Source organism: Ischnura elegans, chromosome 2, assembly GCF_921293095.1.
Source record: "Ischnura elegans chromosome 2, ioIscEleg1.1, whole genome shotgun sequence".
In the NCBI taxonomy this organism is placed as follows: Eukaryota; Metazoa; Arthropoda; class Insecta; order Odonata; family Coenagrionidae; genus Ischnura; species Ischnura elegans.
This window is the reverse complement of record NC_060247.1, coordinates 90751311-90777457: the sequence shown is the minus strand read 5'-3', so window position 1 is coordinate 90777457 and position 26147 is coordinate 90751311. Positions and strand designations below refer to the sequence as shown.

Sequence of the window (26147 nt, the reverse complement as noted above, 5' to 3'; positions counted from 1 at the left end):
CTGTATTCTAAGTATAAGTTTAGAGTGCATATAATTACATACTCATGTCCATTCTCTCTTCTTAAGTTGCCTTTTAACATTAAAAAGTGTGGTGGAAATGACCACTTGATGGGTCACAAAATCAATATAATATTTATAGCATAGGACTTTTGAATTTTTGGACTCCAAAAAATTCTGAGCATAATGAAAATTATAGTACCTATTCCATATCAGTCAAAAATCTGTGCTCATTTATTGAACAAAGCATATATTATCCTTCATATTTTTCCACTTTTTCTGAGAGCCCTGAATATGTTGCTTCATATGTGGTAGTAATTACCAATTGCTTTCTGTCATTGAAGTTTATATTTCTCAGTTATACTCATGATGGCTGGTGCTGAGTAAAAAATTAATCAAATGATGGGTAGAAATTATTTTAAAGACTATTTTTTTCTTGTTATCATTCCTTTTTTGTGCAAATGGCATCACTAATGTTGAATTTTTTTCATGAAGATAGCCCCATGCTTTGACTAGAGATCAAGATCCAAAATATACCATAAGAGACATGATTTCATGAAAAGGAAGTCTAAATGTTGGGGTGTATACATAGTGTCTTTTACGTACTACATACACATATATGTTGGGAAGTATCCTATCCTTCGTAGCAGTTTTCAAGTGCTTAAGCTGCTTAAAATTTGGGGACTGCATTGGTCCATTCATTTCCATGAAAAATAGAAGACTTTGCTATGGGCTCGCTTTACAATGGATTTTGAATACAGTCGGAGTTGATTTTGCGTTCTTCTTTAAATACTCCAAATTTTGCCAATTTTGTTTCCACTTGCTTTATATGTTGTCATTTATTTTAATTCTATGCCTTATTTGTTTACAAAAGTCATTACTTATGTAGCAACATTTACTGCATAAGTAATGAGTGCTGATGCTCTTTAAACTGATTCATTTTCCGGAAATAATGCTGATTCAACAAACAATGGAATTTGCTACACAATCGGTCCTCCAAAAAAAATGAATATGGTAAAGTAAGGGTCTACTGTATACATATTGTTTTCAAATTGTGATTGACTATTTTTTTTTAGAAATCCCTGATTGGACTCCCACTTGTAACTAATGCCACGTCTCTTATGGTATATTTAATCGAGCCTAATCACTTCTTTTCATAACTTAATTTTTGCCATCATTGATCTTTATCAATACCTCCACTGCACAAACACTCAACAACTGAATCAAATTCGCTCATCTAGCTGGCAGTAGCCGGAGCATAAACGCTCATCTCTGAAGCTTGGAGAACTGGAGGTGAGCGTTTGTGCTCCGGCTACTGAGAGCTGAGCGGATTCGTATTGTTGGGCTCCTAGATGAGCGGATTTGATTCGGTGGGTGGTGGTTATGCATTTGTGCAGTGGAGGTATCGTTATTCATAATGTTATCTCCAAGTCCTAGCATTTCAAAAATAAGTTTGTGTTTTAAACTCAAGCTATTTTATGATGCAGGAGGTCATGAAAGGGGTCCAGCTAGTTTACGACTTTGCCACCTTTCGTCGTCCCAGCCAAGTCATCGATGGCAATGGAGCTGCTGGTGACATGGGCCAACCACAAAACAACACCATGGTAAAAATTTTGTTGGAAATTGCTCTCAGACAGTTTTACATTGAATATTTTTTTCTAAAGCTGAAGAAATTATATTGTAAGTAATGAACTATAAGCACTTGTTTCTTCAAGGGCCCTCTTTTGCATTATAAGTACTGTGACTTTTTCAGGAGCTGGCATACGGAGCCAGCATTGTAGTCTTTTCTTTCCAATGCTGGTTGACAATTTGGGCAAACATTGCACTATTGTCACAAAGAAAACTTTGGGCTTGTTTACTAATTTTTTCTAAATGCTCATTTTGCTGCTTATTAGTGTTACGCATGGGCCTTGAGGGTGGTTGTTGCTTACACTCTAGTGAACAAATCCTGTCTTTAATGAAAGGTCTCCTGTGAACAAGTAAATGAATCAGTGGTTTCAGTGGCGGATACATATTGGGAGCACAGGGGGCGTGCGCCCCCCCTTCCTTGTCCTCCCCAATTGCCTAGCATTGCAGAACCACAACTGTGGTGTATGATCAATTTAAATAGAACTTCATTAAAATTTGAATGCAACATTTATTTTTCTGTAAAATAAAAGTAAAGGCAGCTCAAGATATATTTTGTGCCCCCCTTGAGTTTTCTCTGTATCTGCTACTGGTGGTTTAATAATTCTATAAACTAATGGAGAGTGGGTATCTACTTTCACTTTTTTTATATTTGAAACTTAGGGAAATACGGGGAAGATTTATTCCATATCAACATTTTCTTTCTCCTCGGTCCACTGAATTCTTTCGATGAATTATGATTTTGGGTCTGAGTGAACAACACCATCGCAGTGAATTATTCTAAGATGAGCAGATGAAAGCTCCCTCCTTTCTTTTCCACTTTTATTTGTTTATTACACTCTAACTCTCTTACTCAGAAGTTCTCCCATTCTTGGGAGGCCTTGATGGCTAATGCCCCTGTCACTGTGCAGTGCGGAATGGAGGCATGTGTGGGCCTGAGGCAGAGTTGTCATTTCTGTTCATCCCCTCCACCTTTAGGAATGCAGGACATACATGCATTAGGAGACTCTTAGGGAGGGATGCAGATTCTGATTATTATGTATTATTGCTTCGAAAAATTATAGTTTTCTGTAATTGCCAATTGGGCATTTGTAGAATCGAGTGTGAGTCACGTGATGATAGGTAATATAGCCTTTCTAAAATTTCTATCAATTGCAGGTAGCAGGTATTGTAAAGGAATTACCTCACAAATTTGGATTTCAATGTCTTGAACGCAAGGTGTATGGGAAATATTTGTGATTCCTTGTACAGGTAGTGTTTAGGATGTCTGTTTGAAGGGAATTTTTTGTGTGTTCTTTCATGATAATCAAACTGTTGAGACTGCAACTTAGGTTCGTAATTTATAAATACGTATTTAAAATTTTGTGACATGGTTTGTTCTGCTACATGTTTAGATTTGGAATCATGATTATCCTTTGTGACAGTGAGCGTGAAATATGCTGTATTTATGAAGAGTTTTACAAAAAATTTTTATACTGTATTTCATTTTGTCATGGAGGTACAATTTGTCCTTTCAGAGCTGCTTACAAAACAATCATTTAACTTAATACTCCTGCTAAACCTATTATGATAACAAACCTATTAAACCTGTTGGCAATTTCCTTCTAAATTTTTACCATTCAATTTTTTAAACTAGTTTCTAATGTGGTGTAAAATTTATTAATTAAATTAAATATATTTTTTTGCCTTCATACATTTCGCATTTATTCAAATAATTTTGTAATTGACAATATGGAAATAAGATCAAACCAAAAGGATCAAAAATCAATGGAGTATTTGCTTGAATTCCTTTACAATTTATTAAGATTAAGTTATAAATTGATTAATGTAGAAAAGTATGATTAAGGATCCTGTTGAAATCATCATGAAGTGAGTAATATTTGCAACCTAGTCCTGCTAATTCTTAAATATCTGCTTTATCAAGATAATTCTGCCAACTTTCCTGCTAATCCTTCTAACATTCATATTGATGCTGCTTAAATTCCTGCTGATCCTGCCAAATTTAATTCCTAAAAATCCTTAAAGGTCCTGATTTTGGCAAATTCAAATTCTAAATTCCAAATTTGCTCGCTAATTTTCTTTCAGGAACGGACCAACTCACGCTCACAGTCTTTGGGAGCTACTCTTGCATCACCCGAAGGGTCAGCATCTCAAGGTTCAATGGCTGTCGGAACGGTCAGCGTGGCATCTTTGACTCCTGACTCAGTGAAAGTGGGGAGAGTGAGCTCAGTGTATGTTCCTGCAGGAAATGATCCTGGAACGCCAGCTCCGAGCCAATTTGAAGTTGATGATGAATTCAACCTTCCTATCTCAGTCGCTATTTTTATTCTTTTGCTCTACATATTCTTTGGAGCTACTATTTATTACAGGTATGGTATTTTTACCATAAGCTCAAAATTGCTGATGGCATTTCCTTGGACTGCTATGTACCCAAGTGTCACCATCAGAGATTGCTTTCAAACTAAACAGTATGATATAAAATGAAATTTTATCATATCATACGTCCTTATAAAAACACATATCTCAGTGTGATATAAAATTTAATTTTATGTCACACTGTGATAAGTGTTTTTGCCCAAGCTTCCAATCGGCCTTAGTTTTCAAGCGTGGGATTCAATGCAATCCGTTGAAAGAACTAGTAAAACACCTAGCTTCAAGCAACTTGTAATATAGCAATGCCACAATATAGTGGAAATGATTCACATTCAAGGAGACTCATCTTCTGTAGCTAGCCTCAAGAAAAAGAGTGGAAGAGCTGTATTACCATTATATTGCAGTATTGTTGTATCACAGGTTTCATATATACAGTAGTTTTACTAGTTCATACTTTCTTTTGATAATATCTTGAAAACAAAAGCTCATTGGATGCTCGAGAGTGCTCTGTTTTCTTTGTCGTGACTATCCACCATGAATCTACTAAGGAGACTAAAAGCCCAGGGGCACCTATCCTCTGACACTATTTTTGACATTATTACAATGCAATATAACTGCCAATAATAAATGATGAATTCAACTTTCAGCACTATGTGAATGAAATATGTAGCTGACTTTATTTAATTTTTGGTTTTCCTACGCATACAAACTGACAAAAAAATCTATATTTATCCATAAGCAATTCTCATGCCTCACAAGCACTCCGCGAGGCAAATCTTTTACTACTTCCCTGCAATGAATCGGTTTTGAATAATTTATAATCATAAATTATGCATCTAGCAATTGTAATATTCTGCATTTTATTTTTCTCTTAACAGTTGGGAGGATTGGGGTTTCTTCGAGTCCTTCTACTTCGTCTTCATTTCTATGTCAACAATTGGTTTTGGTGACTACGTTCCTCAGGTAAAATCGCTGTTACACACATTTATGGATTGTACTTCACCAAACCCTTATTTTTTCATTTTTTTATAAATATTTTAGTCCTATTACTCTCTACTTTTTGATAGATAATTATCCAAAATACATGCTATGCCAAGGCTTCAACTACTTTTATATGTTGATGCAAGGTTCTCAGATATGTCGCTCAACTGTGTATCTAATTCCAGGGCAGCATAATTGCTAAATTCATTTAATTTCTTCATTTGTCCCAGTGCGCAAAAGAAACTCTGCTCTTGCTAGTGCAGCAACTTGGAAATATGTGCAAATGTTGTGGCACCATATGAAAATTTATTGGAATATGTCTCATTTTTACATTTTCTCACATAGCAGTGCTTTTGTATGGTCCCGAACAAAAAATGTAGCACTTCCATGTGGAGAAAGGCATAACCTATCCCAAAAAGTGTACTTCAGAGGAAGTGATGACTCCGCACCTACTTCACTTGCAGTGCATTCCGCTAGGGCAATAGGTGACCCCCTTCTTGGGACAGTGACTGGCTGAGGATGGACTAGCTCCAAGCATTTGGAGAAAAATAATATGCCTTCTTGTCTTTCTTTCATGTTTCAGTTTCTGTCATTTTGTATAGCTCTTAACCCCCTTGAGTTATTTGAGACAATTCCTACCCAAAGAAGTGCTCATGTTTCCAAAATTTCGCCCAATCCTTCTTCGCCGATACCTTTTCAAAAAGAATTTTTTAATTTTTCAATAATTTACTAAAATTATTGATTTATTTTACTAACTAAAACTAATAATTTAATAAAAAAATCTCAGATCAGGTGATTTTCTGACCCTTCAGAAAGCCCTTTCCTTGCAAATATGTTGCTAGGAGTGAAGCGTGCGTGAATGAAACCTGCTTAGACAAGAAGTTGGGGTCTAGCATTGTGAAGTTGAGGTCACTAGCAGAGTTTTAGAGTGTGGAGCCCCCGATCCACATCTCATTTTTTTTGTTCGGGGCTGTACATGGGGTACACTTTGAGTAACAGGTCAAATCCTGTAGTTGGAATTTGTGGGCAATAATATGAAACTGGCATTGGATTATTCTTAATTGGATTATTAATTGAAGGGACTGTGTTGTTGAGTGATGAAATGAAATCATCTTCGTACTCTATGGTGAAAATAATAAATAACTACACCGATGCCTAAAATTGTTGACGATATAAAGTATTGATTTGAAGCTAATCTTATCTTTCCTGCATTCTTTAACCAATACCATTTTACTGAATCATTCTTTTATTTTTTGAGAGCTACCTTTCTTATACATAATACGTATACGTATGTAATGATTTTTTGTGGCCAGAGTTCCACCACATTTGAAAATAGGTTCAGTTGAGCAAAATTTTATCCTTCACCTCAAGTGAAGAGTTAATTGTACCAAAATGAAGTGCTTTTTGATTTGACTCTGGTATTTTTCAAATTAAATTATTTATTCACATTTGGTCTCTGAAAATCCTCCTTTAAGAAGGATTTAAATATGTATAAGATTGGTGGAAACTGTAAAAACGAACTCCAAAGAATGATTAACAGTGTGTGAGAATATCAGCTATGGTTTTTTTTATTTTGGGAATGTCTTGGCCTTGGTTATTGATTAATATATAACCGAATTATAAATTTTTATATCTGTGAAGCATGCACTACTAATTTCTTGTCATTAATAAAATTAAGCTAAGTTAATTAATCAATTGAGGTATGATTTATCTGAGTGTTTTCCAGTATTTCAATTACTCCTTGCACTATTTTAATGCTGTAAACTCTTATGTAATGTGTTTTCAGGTTGCATTCTACAGAGGTAAGACATTCTGTATTCTGAGGAATTGTCTATCATAAACAAAGATGTAAACCCATTTTTAACGCAAACTTTTTATTCTTTTCCACATTTTTAGTTAATTTCGACTGATTTACGAATAATTACTTCACGTTAAAATGACTTATATTTGTTTTAACGTGAGAATGGTTGGATTATTTCTTTCAGCTTTTCAGTTGAAAATTTGTCGGAAGAATGCTTGCAGGAATTAGGTATCTGGGTTCACAAAATTTGATAAGTCTTCTATCCTATTTAGGTTGCAGTTAACATTTGTTTCCACAAATATATCCCCCTTAAAAATTGTAACTAGAGTGCAAGTGAAAGATAAGATGAGCTTCATAAACAGACATATATTTCTTGTGATTAAAGATGTTTTTTTAAGGTTTTTAGAAGTGTTTTTCTATCATTTCATGCGTTGACCTTTTCAAAATAAAAGTCTGAGAGTGTAAGTAATATCCATTTATTTGAATGAAAACTGTAAATTTCTCAGCTAAATTATTTTTTCATATGCTCTAAGTCACTCAGGTAAATGTAGTGAACCCTTATCAATAATAGCTTGCTGTAAAAACTTTTTGAATACATAGGGTTGCCATATGTCCTCATTTTTGCTGGTGTGTATACAATTTTTTTGTATAATTTCCATGTCCTCAAAGCATTGATGTGTTTTCCACATTCACTCAGTTCAAACCAAGCAATATACTTACTCAAGCCAAACAAGGAAAGTTATAGCTACAAATATATATATTATTCATAGCAAAAACTTTTAATTTCCAGTGAATGTAAAAATGTACTATAGCGTCAACCTCTGTTTAGGCTCCCTTTTTTATTATATGTTATTATTTTTAGAGGAAATGAGATTGATGCAATCTAGAACTCATTTTAAAATATTTATTTTAACATAGAATTATAGGGAGTATATAGATATACAGAGCAGAGCAGATACAACTAAAGAAAATGTGGTATGACTCATTTAACATGTTCTAATTTATAGCTGTGGATGTGTCTCATGCATCACAGATGCCTCAAAGATAAAGTATGTGATAGCTGAGCTCTCCCGGATAGCATAATTTGACAAAAATTCCATATTTTTAAATGAACTAGGTAATTACATTAATTGATCCATGATCATGGTAAAGGAAAAAAGATATCACTTATATCATTTCAGAGATATAATTCCTCATTTTTAACCCAATTGTTCTAATTTTGGGAGGAGGTATGGCAACCCTATGAACACACATTTTATAATCTATTTCCTGGCACATATGGGGATGCAAAATTATATATTTAACGTATCTCGTTTTCACATGCTTGTTTTTATTTGCACCAGGCTTTTTTTTCAACTATAACCAATTTTTTTACGTTGATCTAATGCTTTGGAAACATTTGCATCCATGTCATCAGCCAACATTATATAGGCACTTCTGCAATATAAAACATCTTTTTGCTATCTGATTGTTTACTTTGTCCTAAGCTAATATCCTTGAATAATTAAATGTATATTCATCTAGCGATTATTTTCTCCCTACTTTTAGATTTCATTTTGACCTCAATTACAGACACACTGGTGTTTTGGTCTATTCCATTTTAGATCAATCAAAACACAATATGATATGCATTTCTGTTGCCATCCATTTTCATTTTAGCTACATCTACATACTCACCACCTCTCAAGCTGCATCATAGGCATGCTTTGGGAGGTGTTAGGACTCCAGCTTTTAACCTGAACAAAAATACTAAAAAAATTAAGGTGCCTCTTGTCGGAGGTTTGAGTGCCTAAATTCATTGTATCATTTATTTAAGTCCTTTATTGTGTGAGGGAAAAAGGAGTTCCCATATACATATGTATATCTCGATACCTCCACTGCATAAATGCTCAACAATCGCCCACCGAATCAAATCCACTCATCTAGATAGCCCTTATAGCAGTAGATGAGCAGATTTGATTCAGTGGGCAATTGTTGAGCGTTTATGCAGTGGAGGTATTGATCTGTTCGGCTAATTCTTATCTGATTGTTTATGTTAAACCTGAAACTCCTGTGTGGTTCAGATACAAGATTGTGTTCTCTGTTTCACTCTGAAAGAATCTGTTCTCAGTTGCTGGAGCAATTTTAGCCTGGCATGAATCCTCTGAGAGCAACTCCAACCCAAGTTCATGTAAAAGCTGTGTAACACTGTGTTCGCTCACATCAGTTGTTACAATTATTATATTACAAGTTGTTGACAAGTAGCACCACTTTTCTTAGTGTTGTATTTAGTTAATGGATTAAATCTTTCTTCCCTCTATACAACATACTTGCTGAGCATTTCAGGGGTGGCATAATGAGTAAAAAGTGGCGCCTTTCATTCACTTTTTTGTCCAATGACCCTCTCGTAACATGCTTGGAAAACCCTAGCTTCTTTAAGTCATTGCCAAAAATATTTTATACATGGATTCCCCACAATAGGTTCGAAGTTATTGTCAATCCCATAAACATATTTGATTTTAAATGATGCCATTATGTTTATTCCATCTGCAATATATACATGGGGATAGTTGGACATTCCATGAAAGAAGTTGTATTCCCGTAAATATGCTGAGATGTAGTTTTAGTCCCCAATCTTGGCTCCACGCATGAACAATTTTTCATTATGGTAAGGGGATTTCAAGGTCTGAGTCATTACCAATTTCATGATAGATATCAGCATAGTCAGCAAATAGATGTACATATATTACTTCTGTTTGAAGGGTTTAGATCATTTATATATATAGTATGAACAAAACCATAGACATCCTTTGAATGCATCTCCCACAGTCTAATCTTTTCTAGCGTATTTATGTTTCGTTTCTTTTGAGTCTTGTCTTATTATTGCATCTTCACTGATTGGTTTCAATGTAATCACAACTACTTTGCCTCTACATTTTGACTGTGAATGATTTTTGACACTATTCAGCTCTCTAGTATCTTTCAGAATAGGTACCAAATACGTCATTCTAGAACTCTACGAGCTCTATTAAACTTGCTTTTCTCCCTCCATTAGTTGGCTAATGGCAATATTACTTTTCGTGCAATTTTTGTAAATCTTAATATGGTTTCATCCAGGAAATATTTGGCTTTTTTATTGTCACATAAATTATCCTTGTCAATATCCTCAATGCATGTTGCTGGCAGGGATATGATGTGGTACAAAAAGGCACAAGTATGGAATCTTCAAATTTCAGACTTCATTTACTTTGAGGCACTAAACTGAAAATGCATGGGATGGGTGGCACAAAATACTATCAGATAAACAAAAGGCACAGCTAACCTCTATATCTAGAAGTCAAGGCACCATCGAAAATCCATTGGACACAGAGGTTAGCTAGAAGTAGATGCTGATGCCGTTCATGTTAAAAGAGATTATGTATATTTGAGTTGGAAACGTTTGGCTTTGAATTCAAATGTTGATCATATGCAGTCTTAGGAAATATGTTGGCTGATGATTATTATTTGATTGAAAGGTCTGCGTTGAATTGTTTTTGGGCTCAAAAATTTTTTGGTTTAATTAAAGTTCATGTTGAATATATTAAATGCTCATCATTAACGCTCAAAAGAATAAGGCCTACTCTTCTCCATAGGAACTTTTAATGCTAAGTATGTATTTGCTATGGAAATAATTTTCACTCTCAGTTACTATATTCATAATAACCTCTTCCTGTAATATACTCCCAAGCTTTATATATATCATGAATAGCTTTAGTTCATTGCATGTAATGTACTATTAACCTATTGAAAATAGTGTAGAGTACAAGGAAGACCTTTTAGCCAATTATTTTTTATGCTATGGTTGCAACCACTCCTTCACTGCGTGTGTCACCATTGTTTAAGTCACCAATGCCAGTGAAACTACCTGCATATATATCCCATACGAAAATTTTCAAGTCATGATTCAATGGATTAACATCTAAAATGTAGCACCAGGTAGGTACTCATATTCAGTTTCGCAGAGAGGGGGGGGTTTTGAGGGATAAAACCACCCCCAGGGCTCAGAGAAACTTTTAAGTTTAATCCATTTTACTTAATTGGATTGATATTACTAATAGAATAGTGTAAGGATTAATAAAATATCCCCAGAAAGCCGTAAAACTCACCATTTTGAACCGTTTATCTTAAAACTCCACAATTCATAAATCGTGCACCTACCGTTTATCCTGGTGGGTAGTCCATACCCCCACACACCCCGGTATTAGTTGCACCTTAACCCCCCCCAGCCTCAATTCCTAGCCGCGCCCCTGCTCATATTTATTGATGTTAACTAGCCTTTATTCTAATACCTGATGTCAGCCTACGTGTACTTATATTTAATACATACACAATAATGAAAATTCCATTAGGGAAAATATTTGCTTTGACATTTGAACCTGGATCCTACGAATTGAATTAGGTGCTATAGCACCTATGTATATGACCACTTATGCACATTTTTTTACCTGCCTTTGTTACTTGTCTTTAACTGGCTCTCATAGAATACAAACTGACTGTAACTAACCACGAATAATACAGTTATGGCTGACATCAGTTGAAGACAGAAGACTCAAATTTTTTATAGTTTTGCCTCTCAAGGACTATGAAGTTATAGATTGCCACGTATAAACTGGCAGAAATTGCAAGTGCGTTTTCGAAGCATAATTTGAGGTTTTGAAAAAACCTGAAAAAAACAGTAGCCATGCCATTATGGACAGCTAAACCTGGTTGGAAACCCTAGCGAAAGTAAACCTACCCTTTTGACTGTATCCATGAAAATTTTCAGTTTTAGAAGATGTTTTTAACTCATTAAAGTATTAATGGATGATTATAGTACATATGTATTTCTTTCAGTTATATTGAGAAGGTAAATTGGTTTTCACCCAAGCTGTAAAATACTTGAATTAGATATTGTTGTGCTGCATGAATATGTAATGTAAATAAAAAAGCATGCACAAATATTAAAATTAGACAAAAATGATATTAGAATTAGTGAAGTTTGGAAACAATTTTTTTGAGGTTTTCTCCGGCCTTGCGGGCATCTTTAAGGGTTTGAATGCTTTAATATTGCTTGCTATTCATAGCTGGACATGCAGCCTCGTATATTCTATAAGTTTACTAGAGTAAAGGACTGTAGAAAGTATGTAGTAGCATAATTCTCTTTTGGATCACTATTCAGTAATTTTGATTGGGTTGCATTGATTTGACTGTAGATTGACAGAATTAATTTTGGCCCTTGGATCTATGCTATATATTTATGCATTGTAATTAAACCAACCCCTTTTTAAGAAAGCATAATGTTAGTCATCAATAATGCTTACTCAGTGAGTTAGCCTCAAAGAACCTCCCTTTTGGACATTTTTGGTACTTAGCAATTTCATGAGCCATTCCTACGTTGAAAAATAACACAGAATTAACTTCAGATTGGTTGATAAATACTGTTTGGGGAATTTATTGTGCCCATTAATGTATTTACCAAACTATGGTTGATAACTAAGTGGATTTCTATAACGCAACATCACTAAAGGGAAGTAGCAGATAGCATTGCCATAGAATAAGGTAATACAGAGAGGAATTACCCAGCTGAATGATGTAATATAGGTATTTATTTAACTCAATATGTTCATCATTTATCAGCGATTCCTAGTTGATGACAAGGAAATAAATATCTTACTATGTCAGAAAGTGACATATTTATAAAGCTATGTGATTCTCAAAATACAAAGTTGATGTTAACGAAAATTAAAGCAGTTGATCAAGAAGAGAGGGAAAAACTTGTAACTTCAGAAGTCTCTCAAGTATTTTACAAAATAGCGAGTACAAACCCTAAAGATAAAATTTTTGCATAATACTTTACCAATTAGAGCAATGCATTTTGGTAGTATTTCTATCATTCTGACCAAAAGCAAATAAGATACAAAGAGAGAGAGAGAATAGAGATAAAAAATGTGTTATTTTATTTTTAATCTATCAAAATCAGCAATTAAAAGACATTAGGTGAAACCCCAATTTTTTAAATATTAATGCAAAATAGTGGGGTATCTGGTCATTATTTACCAATAACTTGCAAATATATTAAGGACAGCAAATATAATACGCAATTCTGCCACAGTGATCGACCTTGATCTAGATGCCTTTAAAAATATCTAAGGTGCATCTAGCCACAATAAACTCTGGACCGAATGTGAGGACTGCTTAGAAAGTGAAACCAATGGAGGAGTTTAAAAAATACTCAATATGTTGCTGAGCATCGTAGAATACCTTTATCTCACCCTCCATTTAACATTAATTTTCACATACTTGCATTTATAATAGGACACAATTTGAAGCAATCTATGAATAAAATTCTACTCCCAATACATTGATGCCACTTGGCACTGAATTGCACACCATTTTTTCGCACGGAGGGGCAAATAGCAATTGCACGAGATTGAATCAGTGCTGAAGTAGGAAATTCGAATCCTAAAATATCCAGAAGCTTCAGCCGTGCTATTACAGGAATGATTTCAATGACATAGTTTTATTCATTGGGTGATTACAAGCTTGCCCTTGGATATGATAAATTATAGGTATGGTCGGATTGGATACATCAGATTCAAATATCCACAGATATTACGCTTCACTGCGTAAGGAAATAACATCCAAATTCACTGGATGAAATTAGATCTGGGCTCAAAAATCAAGGGCTATAACTGAAATCATCAGCAGCAGTAAATATTATCTGCAGTTTACCATTACTTTGATGTATATATATGTAACAGCATTGAATTAGGTACTTCATTCACCTCTTTCACATATTGTTAGTATACAGCACTTCAAAAGTTTGAATGCCTATGAAAGCATAGCCATCAATCCCTTAGTGAATATTTGAGGTGTGAGCTACCAGGCATGTAATAAAACATAGAAATACTGATTATTTTTAATTCACGAAGGGATCTAGATTTCTGAGCAGTATTCATAAAAGGGGAAATATACCCTTCCAGCAAATAGGGAACAAACCATCCTATTTAATGCATGTCACTGAGCCCTATTCATGAGTAGAATTATCATTTCCCTAGATAGTAAGGTGCATGGGTAACTCATTTTTCAAATGATTGCAACATAGTACAAATGTGATGGTAATGCCTCTCAGTGCCATCTCTTTATGCCATTATTATGTGGCACTGCAATTAATTGTGATAAGTACATGAAAGTACACATTAATAAGATCAGCACTTTTTTTTATATAAAATATTGTTTGGTTGTGGTATTGTAACTATTCTTGTTCAAGTTGTCCATGAGGAATATGTTGTTTTATACGAATATTTGTGTTCCTCAGTTGCTCCTTCATTCTCTATCTTTAAATGAAATAGGAGTATAGCATATGGTAATGATCAATTATATAATCCTCCCTAATTAATTGGTATGATTTCCAGCGTTTTCTTAATTTTAAATATTTCTGTAATCTGTTACAGCACCCGATGTACATGATGGCATCCATCATTTACTTGGTTTTTGGCCTGGCTCTAACATCAATGTGTATCAATGTTGTCCAGGTAAGATATTTGATGGAAATTGGCTTTGCCACTGGAAATGCTTGTTTGCACCCTTAGTGCTATCTAATCTCCTTTCCTTTTAATGTTTTCATTAGGAAAAGCTTTCAGACTCATTTCGGCAAGCAAGTGTCAAACTTGGAGCAACAATGGGGCTACAAGTCACAGAAGAGGAAGAAGCTGCAGCAGCTCCACAAAAAGTTGAACTCGCTGAAGTCCATTCTGCAGGAAAGAAGAAAGATGAGACCAATTGAATGCACAAAAACACTTGGGATTTACTTTCCCCTTATCAACAGTTTTTAAGAATGATCTCACCTTGACGGAGAAGCTTGTAGGCTTGTCACCATTTTATCATTTCGAAAGATTTAAAAAAATAATTTTTGCTATAGGACACAAAAGTTTGTTATGTTGTGCTTTTGATGATATTGACCGATGGCTGCTGCTAATAGGTAGAAAAACTGCCTTCTGACTGGTTTTTGATGAAGTAATCAAATCCATGTTTTTTGTTTGGGTATCAAGTTGAAGTGCAGTTCAAACTTGTTTCATACCAAAAAGATTATTCTGTGCCAACAAGTATTGCTTTGGAATAAAATTTCCTAGAGCAGCAATTTTATCTTGAGCATTCATTGAACATTTTTTATTAGAATTCATGCCAACTAAAAATTTATAAAATGAACTTCTCAAAATGAAGGTGGTCACTCTTTCTCAAGTTCCTTCAGCACTATTTTAATGTAAGCAATGGGTGTACTATTCACTGGATGGTAATATTCATTCAAATATTTTAATCTCTATTGCAATTCAAATAATTGAACCGTCACTAAAATGCTGATTAATAATACTCAGCCAAATGTATCTTCACGAAATTTCAGTGACACTTTTCTTCTCCAAGAAAATATGAGACCATTATGCAAAAAGCAGCGTGAACAGCTGTCAAATGATGCAGTAATTTTCTTTGTCAAAAAAGAAAACCAGTCGCACAGAGGCAGTATCAGTAGTTAAGGAACATCCATAACATTAAGTTTAAGACTGAAATTAATTTTAAGAGATAGATTTACATTTACAAGGATGAGTTTCAATTACTTTTCCATTACAAATTGTTTTAATGGACTTCTTCATGAGGACTACTTCACTGAAAGAATGGAATATCCTGCTCAATGTTCGAAGTTACTTTGGTGCCTTGCTTATTATGTGGTGTCCAAGCTAATGGGTTTATAAGCCAATGGAGCAATTTTGTTGGATGAATAAAGCTATGTAGAATGGGTAAGTCTGCCCTTGTTCCCCTTAATTTTCTGACTGAGGGGAAAGAGACTGCTTCATTTTATCTCGGCTTTATTGGCCCTTGGCATTCAAGGAGTATTGGTTTGAGAAAATACTCAAATGTGTATGTGAAGAAATAACATTTACTTTTTGTAAAAAAGCATATTCTTTATAAAATAAATTTTAAAAGCTTTCACCATAGTTACCAAGTGTACATCATTGAGTGCAATACAAATTAATCATCAATACTTCCTATTTTCGAATGTATTTTTTATTATCTAGGGGAAAACAGTTTAAAAATTACATACAATTACTAAGTTAACTAATACAGAACTCACTGTTTAACCTAGATATACTCATGGATTCATAGTACGTCCAACTGAAAAGAGATTCATAAACAATGATAAATACATTCAATTACTATACCGTATAAAAAAACAATACATACATGGCGGTGAATTCTTCTCGGGTTTCCATCCGGGTGAGCTCCATCTCCATCGCTGCCGACGTTTCGATAGAATCCTTTTCTATCGTCACGTCGGCAGCGATGGAGATGGAGCTCACCCGGATGGAAACCCGAGAAGAATTCACCGCCATCATACGCCGGGAAAAAGTGAAATCTTACATAATACATACATGATTACACAAAATATCACTGTCCTTGAAACCCTACATAAAAATCTTCATATTACACCTTTCATCTTTTGCATAAGATAAAATTATTAGGAAATCAGCAATCAAATTTTTTAGGAAAAATTAACATGCATAAGACAACCAAGGAATACTAAAATGGGTAAAGTACATTAAACTGAAGACATGACACTTATTATATTATAAAAGCTCATCCCTGCCATTCGAAATTGAAGGGTTCAAATTCCTAGCACTTTGCACTATTTGAACCATACACTTTCCAAATTCTTCCAAAACAACTCTCTCAAGCTGCGATGGAGAGACATCCTTCTGGCGGTGGGTGTCTACTGCACGTGCTATCAAACACTGACATGTAGCTTCAATGACAGCTGGTGACATCATTACCTTTGGTTTGTTGGAAGAATATGAGAGGCGAGAAGCTTTATCGTACTGTGTCTCTGATTTCACATTTTTAGATTTAAGTGTATCGCTAAAATTCTCAACATCAACAACTGTTTTCAGAGCCACATTTTTATCAGACTCTGTGGAGTTTCTACAACCAACACATCTACACATATCAGTGCATGATATTTTTGCTTCATAGCACTCACAGTAATTTTTTAGACACCCCGAACGTTTGCACTGGCATCCTTTGTTATGACGCCTTTCATCCCCAATAACCCCCTTGCCAATTTTGGGACGAAACGCATCACGATTTCGATCAAGACACAGCTTAATCGCTTTCTGCCGCTCCTCCTCGTGCTCTAAATTGTTGGAACAGTTGACACATTTACAATTGTAACAAAACTCCCCATTGGCAAAACATTCACAATAGAGCTTGAGGCATTGAGACTTGGTGCAATTGCAGGGTTTTCTGGGCAATAAAATATCGAGCGGAATATTTTTTGAACGAACTGCTTTTGGATCCTCTTTAGGGGTTTCATCAACTTGAGGCTTCGGCTTCACATTGAGAGACTTGGCCTTTGTGGCCTGCGGTTCCTGTTTTGCTTGAGGTATGACAACCATTTGCACAGTTGAACCAGACTTTAACGGAAGCTGATTGGTTGACGCAACTGGTGCAGTCACGCAATTTACACTCGGCCCACTTTTCACAGCGTTTACATACTGAACGTACTGCAATTGTTTTCCTTGAATTTTTGGGACACTCTTTGTCTTCATTATATTTTGAGTAGTGTAGTGCACTATTTGGCCTGTGCTGGTCATGGCAGCCATTACAGGATTGAGGCTGCCCTGAACTGATGGAGATGCTTGAATGAATATCCTCTGTTGACCTGCAGTGCTCACAGGGATTTGAGTGGCAGTTGCACCACTCACTCCTGGAGCCTGTATCAATCTGATAGGAGCATTCCTCATGGTGGCAGGAATAACAGTGATTTTTGTGGGAGAAGCAGACAGTGATGACGACGGCACTCTCATCAGCTTCAGTCCCTGTCCCATGATATTTTGTTGGACTTTCACAGGGGATAGTGGCATCTCTGCCACAGGCTGGCTGCCTGTTGGACAAAAAACATGAGTAACAATTAAAACCCCAGAAAAATTTCAGTTCTTCCTATTGTCACAGCATTACCCAGTCAACACAAAAATATGGCTACACTGCGACCAAGCCATGGCAGAGCATCATTACCATAACAGCTAGCCACTATGAGACCATAATAGTTTTGCCCCTTGGATAAATTAAGGTCATAATTAATGTGGCCAAACTACACCCACAACTAAACCTAAATTACACAATACCATTGGTGCTTATCAGCAACCATATCATTAGACAACTATAGTATATAAAAAGAAATTCGTTTTAGTGATTTTCGAAGACTAGGGAAAACTGAAGCGCAACAACTTTCCATATGATGCAGATATTTGGGTATCTTACATTTGTTTTCCTTTGTAACCAGATATCTTACATTTATTCTCCGACAAACTTAAAAACTCCGACTTTTCCCTGTGGCAATATGTAATTTCATGTAAGAAATGGATAAATAATGAAGCACACCAAGAAGATTGATGTCAAATCTTAGTAAGCACTATGAAATATGATGTGAGAGCAGTTGGTAGTCTTACCATAGATGCAGTTCATTGGATCAGGGACCAGGGTAATTACAATATAAAGTATCTAACAAATCCAGCATCTGAAAAAGGATGCTAAATATACAGTCATCACATAAGTTTCCAGTCATTTAGGGAGCCTCCAAATGATACTACATGGCCGGCCATAAATAGGTGTTAATTATTTAGATGAAACAGATGATGGAACTTTTCAATAGCTAGAGTAATTAAATATAAATTTGATAACAAAACTCCCTCAAGAAAAACAACTATTTTTACTTAGATCACACTAATTTTGTGTCCCGCAGGCATGACATGTTTGATAGCTACCGATTTTGGCTCTCACATTGCACAAGTGTAAATCAGATTAGTCCCTTTATTCTTAAATAATAGCAAATGGTTTGTTGAGGGCAACATTGGGAGGATTTGAAGACAGGCATTTATTTTCTTTTGTAACATTTATAAGAGAAGAAAAAGGTTGGATACTAAAAATTACACCACTTCTCAACATGGAAACTAACCAAAGTTGAACTTATGAATGAAATTTCTACTTAGCAACAGATAAAATGAAGGTACAAAATGTGCTTACTTCCCCAGCTCAGCCCTTATATATTTCCTTACTGGCCTCTTCATGATTTATAAGAAAAAAACATCAGCCAATTTTAAAATTCAATACATTTGCACCCTGGAATTTATTCAAAGTCAAATGCTTGAAGATTATTTTTTCATTACACTCTCAAGATATCAGATAATGTTAAAATAGCTCTATTATGTAGTGTTCACTACCACCAGTGTTCAAAAAAATTAAAGTGAATTAAAACTTCTGGCCACTTCACTGCCCAATGACATTATTATCTCATACCCCAAAGGAATAAAATGGCCGTACGGCACAAAAGGGGTTTACCTTCCAACAAGGTAGATAGTAATTTGAAATATCTCTGGCCCTGCAGGTAAAAATTCTAGTTGATTGAAATTAAACTGAAATATGCTATATTAAAAGAGCTTGACAATCACAGCAAACATTTTAATTTGAGCAGTTGCCATATATTATTCCTGGATTACAATTTTAATTACCACTATTGGAACACTATGGTAAGTGTACCACAACAAAATCTAAAGCCTATATACACCCATTAGCTACATAAACATCTACAAAATCTTATTCATGCTGTGATTCCTCATACTAATAAGAATTTGAAACCCTGCATGCTCTTTTCCATGAAGGCGAATCAAAAGACAAATTATAAAAGGATAAAATGAATGGACGAGGCAGATACTTTGTGGAGATCCATTATGAGGTATGAAGTGAAACACTTTGCACTTTCCACATTTAAAAAATTTTCTGGTTTGTTTTGATGAAAAATGTTTTATTTTATGTGAAAAGTGCAAAGTGTTTCACTTTATATCTGATAAAAGGAGTCTGAGGGACAGACCTGGTATGGAGAAAGAGATTCGTGTGTCAGGTAGTTTCCTTCAGGTAAATGCTTGTATTCGCCAACCGAGACTGTGATTGAATTACTGAGTGCCTATACACTTGTAGATTTTAAAATTGAAGAACACATTAAAAGTGCAGATGGGGAAGATGTAAGAATCAAATTGCAATAACTTTTGCGTATGCAATGGAAGGTATAAGAAAAGTAGGAATTACTAGAAAATATAAGAGGGAAAAGATAGGGAAATCTACACTCCATAAAGAGAGAATTGGAAAAGGCCATCGTGCTTATCCAGCAATTGTTAGCCAACTAAAACACTAAGGAGTCAAAATAAGACAATGTATATATTATAACGTTCCTACACTAACGAGGAATATCATCCACTATCAACACTCGACATGAAACAACCCAACTCCAAACCCTAAAATACTCACCTATTTACATACTATTTATCACGCAATAAGGGACAACATAAGGCTACAAGATCAAGACAGACACAAGATTTCTTAACAGGTCTCCTCACGTTTTAATGGCGTTGGGACGATCTTCAATGCTGATTCACTTGAAACCCTATCAAGTTATCCTATAACACTGATGGCAAAAAAAACTATTATCCACCACTCATAGTTCTTCAATAGGTGCAATTGAAAAGCCCAAAAATTTTCACCAGCGTGTCATCCCATGAACTCCTTATTGTTTCTCAAGTAATAATAATTTAGCGGAAACCACACATTCATATAAAAAATCCAAGAAAGCAAAACATATAACATTCCCATTTGGAACAATGAGACAATCATCAAATAAGGGCAATTGTATATTTGCATCGTCCAAGACAATTCGAAAAGGAAAGTAAATATGGCTTGTGATGACCGCGCATGCGCATCATCCATTCACATCGGCGTATCACTCGTTCAAAGTAAAACTGAAACAACAACACAATTTTCATGGATAGACAATATCATACAAATGCAGATGATTCACGGAGGATAAATGTTTCTTGTTGTTATGCCTATAGCTCATTAATAACGCAGATAAGATCAAGAGAGTAGATCGATTTTGGCGGGAACTACGTTGTGCTAAATTGATGAATCGGTATCTTCACAATGAAGTTATTCATCAATTTCCAACACATAAGAAACTGGATTACATGATGACAAAGAGCCAGTGTGGCAATCACACACATGGCAAACTTTGGATTATCGTCTAAGACGAGGAATAACCATCAACATGAAAATAAACAAACTCAATGAAATATACCCATAACTTCACGCAATACATATTGGTTTAAAATAATTTAAAACGTTTCAAAAATGTTACACACGGGTTGTGCGTAAATATGCAGGCATAATTGACATAGAAAGGATAGTGAAAAGAAATACATGACTAAGGGCTTGGGTACACATGCATTGGTTACATGCAGTCACAGCTTCTAGGAGAGTAAGTAATGAATTTAATCAGATCATTAGGTGCTATACTCATTGTGAGTACCAATAATTTACGCACAAACGGTTAATAAGAGAGAAAATAAAACAAATTACCTCCAGCTTCATTTGTATCTTCATTCATATTGAGAAATCAAACTACAATCGAAATAAGGGAAGTCGATGTCTATCGCAACCCGTCGATCTATCGATAGATAACCAACCGCGAAGTTCGCCGATATATCGACGTATCGACAGCCATATTTTTGTTGCGGAATGGACTATAGGAAGTAATTACTACCGGTTTTTGAAGTTCCTGTGATTATATCTTGTGATTTAAGAAGCAAATTATTCTTCATATTGCGAATAATTAAAAAAATAGTTCATATCCGTTACTTGTCATGAATAAGTTGAAAATGGCTGCTGTCCAAGAGAGTAAGTTTTGGTGTTGACCGTTCGTTATGGGTTACTTGTTTTGAGTTATATGGAGACGTTATTTACATTTTGGTTCCTTTTCAATTTGAAATACAGGGCTCAAATTAAAGAGGGTACAGATCGACACGTGGACAACACGGGAAAAGTTATGCCTTGCATCCGCTGTTCTTAGAAGTGGAGATCAAAATTGGTAATGATGCTTAGCTAATGCAATGGAAATTGTATGGTGGTGATGTTTCCTGTCGGCTTTTGTAAAAATTGTTTAAAGTCATACTGCACATGGTGCTACTAAATTCCTTAATACTCATACTCTTTTTTACTTATAAAAAATTACTTTTTAGGGTTTCGGTTAGCCGTACCTTGAGAGGCTTTGATGAACTGAATCGACCTCCGGACTGGTTTTCACAAAAGAATTGTGCTCTTCAGTATTCCAGTCTTTTAGAAAAGGTAGATACGCCTAAAAGGAAAAGAGGAGAGCGAGGTGAAGTGCATGTAGAAACCCCGGGTGAATGCATTGTGAGGAAGCTTACATCAGGTATGTAGAATGATTTCTAATGAACCAATTATTGTGTGATGTATAGATGGCCCACATTCAAGTTACTGCCTGTTTTCTAGAATTTCACGAAAAAATGAGAAATAATGGAAATGTTAATGTAGCAAACTGGAAGTAATCCAATGTTGGTTTGTATCGGTAACGATTGTAGAGTGTGTCATTGGCAGGTCAAGTAATCATAAGGTTTGGTTAAGTTATGCAAAATTAAGTTATCCCATGATACTTCAAATGAAAGTTATCGAAGAAGTGACAAATTCTTAGGAAACGGATGATTCGTTAGAAGAAATCAAGGGCTTTAATTTTTCCTTACTGCCCTCTTGTTTCTGAGAGAAATCATATGTTTTCTGATTGGAACTTAATTACCATACATCTATTGTTCAATTAAGCACTTAAATGGAACAGATTTCAGGTTCTCCATGCTCAATGTCTTGTATTCGCGATGATCTATATGGGATTCTATCCCGGAGAGCATATTCCTTAAAGGAAATATGCTCTCCGGGATATTTCAATTTCAGGGAAATAACTGACACGAATAATAGGCCTCAAACTCATAATTTTAAGTTAGAAAAAGACGGATATATCCCGGTACAGGATTTTCTCAGCATTCATACTTAGCTGTCGTGTTTTAGCGCGCCTGAAATTTTTCACTTTTCATTTAGGTACGAAAAATAGATATTGTCATTTACAAATCTAAAAGCGTGAAAAACGTATTCCAGGAGTAATAATAATTCAATTTAGGCAATAAAAAATGGGAAACCGCCCTATTGGATAAAATGCACAAGATTGGAAAAAGAATGAGACCAAACATGATGAATTTCTGACAGTATTTATGTTTTTAAAGATGAAATTTATTGACACACAGCTTTCCAGTTATAACAAGGCTATACTAATACTTGACACTATCTAAACATCACAATTTTCAAGGAAGCAAGCTTTGCATGAGCACACACACACAAGTCAAGCAAACTAGAAATGCACACTGCGTGTATGACGTAGCTCCTCGGCTTCTGGAAGCCTACAATGTCACAAAGTTGCAAGAGCGGACATGTTGGTCCCCTGGCTCCCTCATTTGTATCCTCGTTGCTTGAAAGACAGAGCGTTCTTTCCCCTCCACTTCTCCTTTGCTCACTAAAGCTGCCCAACCCCTCACTGAGCGGTCATCTCGTTCTGATAAAGTTTGCTGCAGCTGACATCTGTATAGCTCTTAATTGTTTAACAGGTTGTTCAGTTGAAAACTATCTTGAGGAAGTGCAAAATCCACCTCATCACTTCTGGAGCATTTACCACTGAAATACAAGTCACTATTAAAATGTGTATGAAAATCAAAATAGCATTCCATTTATTGTATGTACCCTTGAGTAACTTGAATAATTACTTCAAATAGCATTTGGATCCGAAAATGTGTAAAGACCTGAAATCAAAGATCCAATCTGGATCTGAAAAAAATCCTGTGCCTGTCCCAAATTATTCTTATCCTATCTTTATACCAATTTTTAAATAATTTGACTACAAAGTACTGGTGTAGCATGCACATATTTTGTTGTGATTAATTATTATTCTGCAAAGAGATAGAATTTTGGAGAAGAATCAGGTGCTTATACAATATATTTAATCTGAATCAGAAGGGTGCAAATATTCATGATTTTCAGGGAAAATCCAGTTTTTATGTGATATTTTGGGTTTTTGGCGTTCATTGCAACTTTTTCTGCAATTTCGGAAAGTTTTTCAATCTTGAAAATAATGCAACTATGGCTATCCCTAGTTCCCACACATCTTACCTCTGCTTCTAAAGACCTCTCCTTTGTCATTTGACATGTATTTGGATCATTATACCTAATTTCCATTTTGCTCCAGGAAAAGGTTTATTCAGTGCCTTGATGCTATTGTTACTGCCATGATTACTTTTTATTTGCTGCCTTTATTTGGTCGCAAAGTGGATCTTGTTTCATAGTGTTTTAGCTTAATTTTCGTGTATCTTTTGTCAGCCTTGTAACTTCCCACCCCCCACATTTGCCAAGCAAAGAGTACAGCCTTGGGGAATTTATTTTCTTTCAACTGTTCAACAGCCATAGATCATTTAATCACCTATATGAAAGTAGTTACCCATGAAAAATTTAAAATGGAAGTGGAATAGAGAGTAGAAATGGATAGCACCTGGAGTTCTACAGTTGGAGAAATTTTCACTTAAGTCAAGTAAAAGTTTCAAGTAACCTGAGGACATTAAGAAGTGGTTTCTTTCGAAGAGCCTCTCCCCCCTCTCCTTCTTTCCAACGCCCCTCTTCACGCGACTTGCCATCCTGGTCCTCAATAGGGTAGTTTCCTTCATCAAAGAAAACGAAAGGCATTGATTGCAATTCGTTACCCATCATTACTGTATTCTTAATATACTAATTATGTACTTGGTTTTAGAAATCCCAGTTTAGACGAATGTTAATGGTCAATTTTAACCTCTTTTGAAAAAGGCCACATTGGCACCCATGCGATGCCACTCCACCAGACGTCTCAGGGACATAGATGCTATACGAGTAGGTATGAGTTTTACATCGTCTGAGATTACCAATGCATGCATGTGGCAAAGAGCTCAGGGAAACATCTCTTAATAATCACTTATTAAAATTGCCTATGGTCGGAAAATTTCCTTGGTTTGATAGGGTACCAATAATCCTTATTTAAACCAAGCGCTACCTGCTAGGTGGGTACTCTGCTACCTGCTAGCAGCCTGCATCGTAGCAGCGCTCAAAGCCTCGCACCAAGGTGGCCTTAGATGGTGGCAGCCGTAACCAGAATGATGTCACATTCCCAGCATTCATACTTAGCCATCGTGTTTTCGTGCACTTTACAATTTTCACTTTTTATTTAATCGCTAAAAATAGATATTGTCATTTAAAAATCTGAAAGCTCGAAATACATACTCCAGGAGCAATAATCTTTCGATTTAGGCAGTAAAAAAATATAAAACCACTCTATTGTTTAAAAATGCTTATAGCATGAGTCACATATGTGCAGTGTTCTTTGGTGACAACCAATAACTATCTGCAATTAGTGTTTTACCTCTGTATGATTTCAAGAATAGGAATGCGTGCCAAATAAAAAAAGAATGAGTCTAGATGTATTTCTGACATAATTTAACTTTGTTAATCATGGTTCCATCACTTTTATTTATTGATTTATCAACAAATCTCTAGTTCCTATTTTAGACCGCACCCCCAAAAGCAATGAGAAGTTTTCACTATAATAGCATAATTTTGCTTGAATTAGCATACTAGAATTAATATATGTAGTTTGCATTGACGTATCCAATGGTGAAAGCAATAAGAATTCTACGCAACAATTGGATAAAGTAGGTATGTGCACATTATGTTGTATTTTAATTGTTAGTACACATATTTATTGTGCGTCTTATATTTTCGATATTCTTCCAGATATGACAGTTTAGAAATTGACAGATGGAAAATTTAAAAAATGTTCCAACTCAATGTGGTAAAAATAGACATTTTTCAGATTCAGCGCACAAATATACGAGGGTCAGTCAAAAAGTAATGCCTCCTATTTTTTTTCTATGTTTAATTGTCAGGAAATTTAAATGCAATTACATAGGTTGAAAACCACAACATTGAGGATCATTTTGTCATTTTTCAATGTAATCTCCGCCCATCTCTACAGTTTTGGTCCATCTTTGAACAAGGGCATGTATCCCAGCACGGTAAAAATCACAGCTCTGCTTGCTAAGCCATTGACGCACGGATGTTTTGACGGCCTCCTCATCTTCAAAATGAATCCCACGATGAGCTTCTTTTAGTGGCCCGAACAGATGGAAGTCTGATGGTGCCAGGTCAGGGCTGTATGGGGGATGAGGCAAAACTTCCCATCCAATTTTGACAATCTCGTCAGAGGTGTGACGACTGGTGTGTGGTCTTGCATTGTCATGCAAAAGAAGAACATCTGCCATTGATTTTGTTGGGCGAACTCGCTGAAGACGTGCTTTAAGTTTTTTGAGGGTTGTGACGTATTGAACAGAATTTATTGTGCATCCCTGCTCCAAAAAAT

The 26147-nt window shown here is 35.4% G+C and overlaps 3 protein-coding genes across 11 annotated transcripts in view; 2 read left to right on the top strand and 1 right to left on the bottom strand.

Annotated features, from left to right (window-relative positions):
- LOC124154164 (potassium channel subfamily K member 18) overlaps positions 1–15765 on the top strand; it is a 129490-nt gene extending 113725 nt beyond the window's left edge. For 4 of the 6 annotated variants that reach the window (XM_046527720.1, XM_046527719.1, XM_046527718.1 and 1 more), the window contains 6 exons: positions 1485–1601; positions 3709–3992; positions 4875–4959; positions 7231–7239; positions 14230–14310; positions 14406–15765. In XM_046527720.1, coding sequence (XP_046383676.1) covers positions 1485–1601; positions 3709–3992; positions 4875–4959; positions 7231–7239; positions 14230–14310; positions 14406–14561 — 732 coding nt within the window. In that variant the 3' untranslated portion in view covers positions 14562–15765. The remainder of the gene's footprint in view (positions 1–1484; positions 1602–3708; positions 3993–4874; positions 4960–7230; positions 7240–14229; positions 14311–14405) is intronic. The other 2 variants (XM_046527721.1, XM_046527717.1) reach the window with 1 other exon arrangement.
- A 353-nt stretch (positions 15766–16118) lies between these two features.
- On the bottom strand, positions 16119–21289 carry LOC124154165 (protein lin-54 homolog). Of its 2 annotated transcripts, none has more exons than XM_046527722.1 (2): positions 21230–21289; positions 16119–17708 (listed from the first exon to the last, which is right to left on the bottom strand). In XM_046527722.1, exons 1-2 carry the CDS (start codon positions 21255–21257, stop codon positions 16396–16398), a joined length of 1341 nt encoding a protein of 446 aa, XP_046383678.1. In that variant the 5' UTR covers positions 21258–21289; the 3' UTR covers positions 16119–16395. The 2 variants fall into 2 exon arrangements, with proteins under 2 accessions (XP_046383678.1, XP_046383679.1); XM_046527723.1 differs by lacking the exon at positions 21230–21289 and adding an exon at positions 20215–20552.
- An 81-nt stretch (positions 21290–21370) lies between these two features.
- Positions 21371–26147, top strand: part of LOC124154163 (titin homolog) — an 83894-nt gene continuing 79117 nt past the window's right edge. For all 3 annotated transcript variants that reach the window (XM_046527714.1, XM_046527715.1, XM_046527713.1), the window contains exons 1-3: positions 21371–21547; positions 21644–21737; positions 21889–22082. In XM_046527714.1, coding sequence (XP_046383670.1) covers positions 21514–21547; positions 21644–21737; positions 21889–22082 — 322 coding nt within the window. In that variant the 5' untranslated portion in view covers positions 21371–21513. The remainder of the gene's footprint in view (positions 21548–21643; positions 21738–21888; positions 22083–26147) is intronic.

Excerpts from the sequence above, each read along its gene's own strand:
- LOC124154165 (XM_046527722.1), bottom strand. The coding sequence starts at position 21,257 with ATGAATGAAGATACAAATGAAGCTGGAG. Across the intron at positions 17,709-21,229 it reads AGATACAAATGAAGCTGGAG|GCAGCCAGCCTGTGGCAGAG; the intron begins GTAATTTGTTTT and ends TTTGTCCAACAG.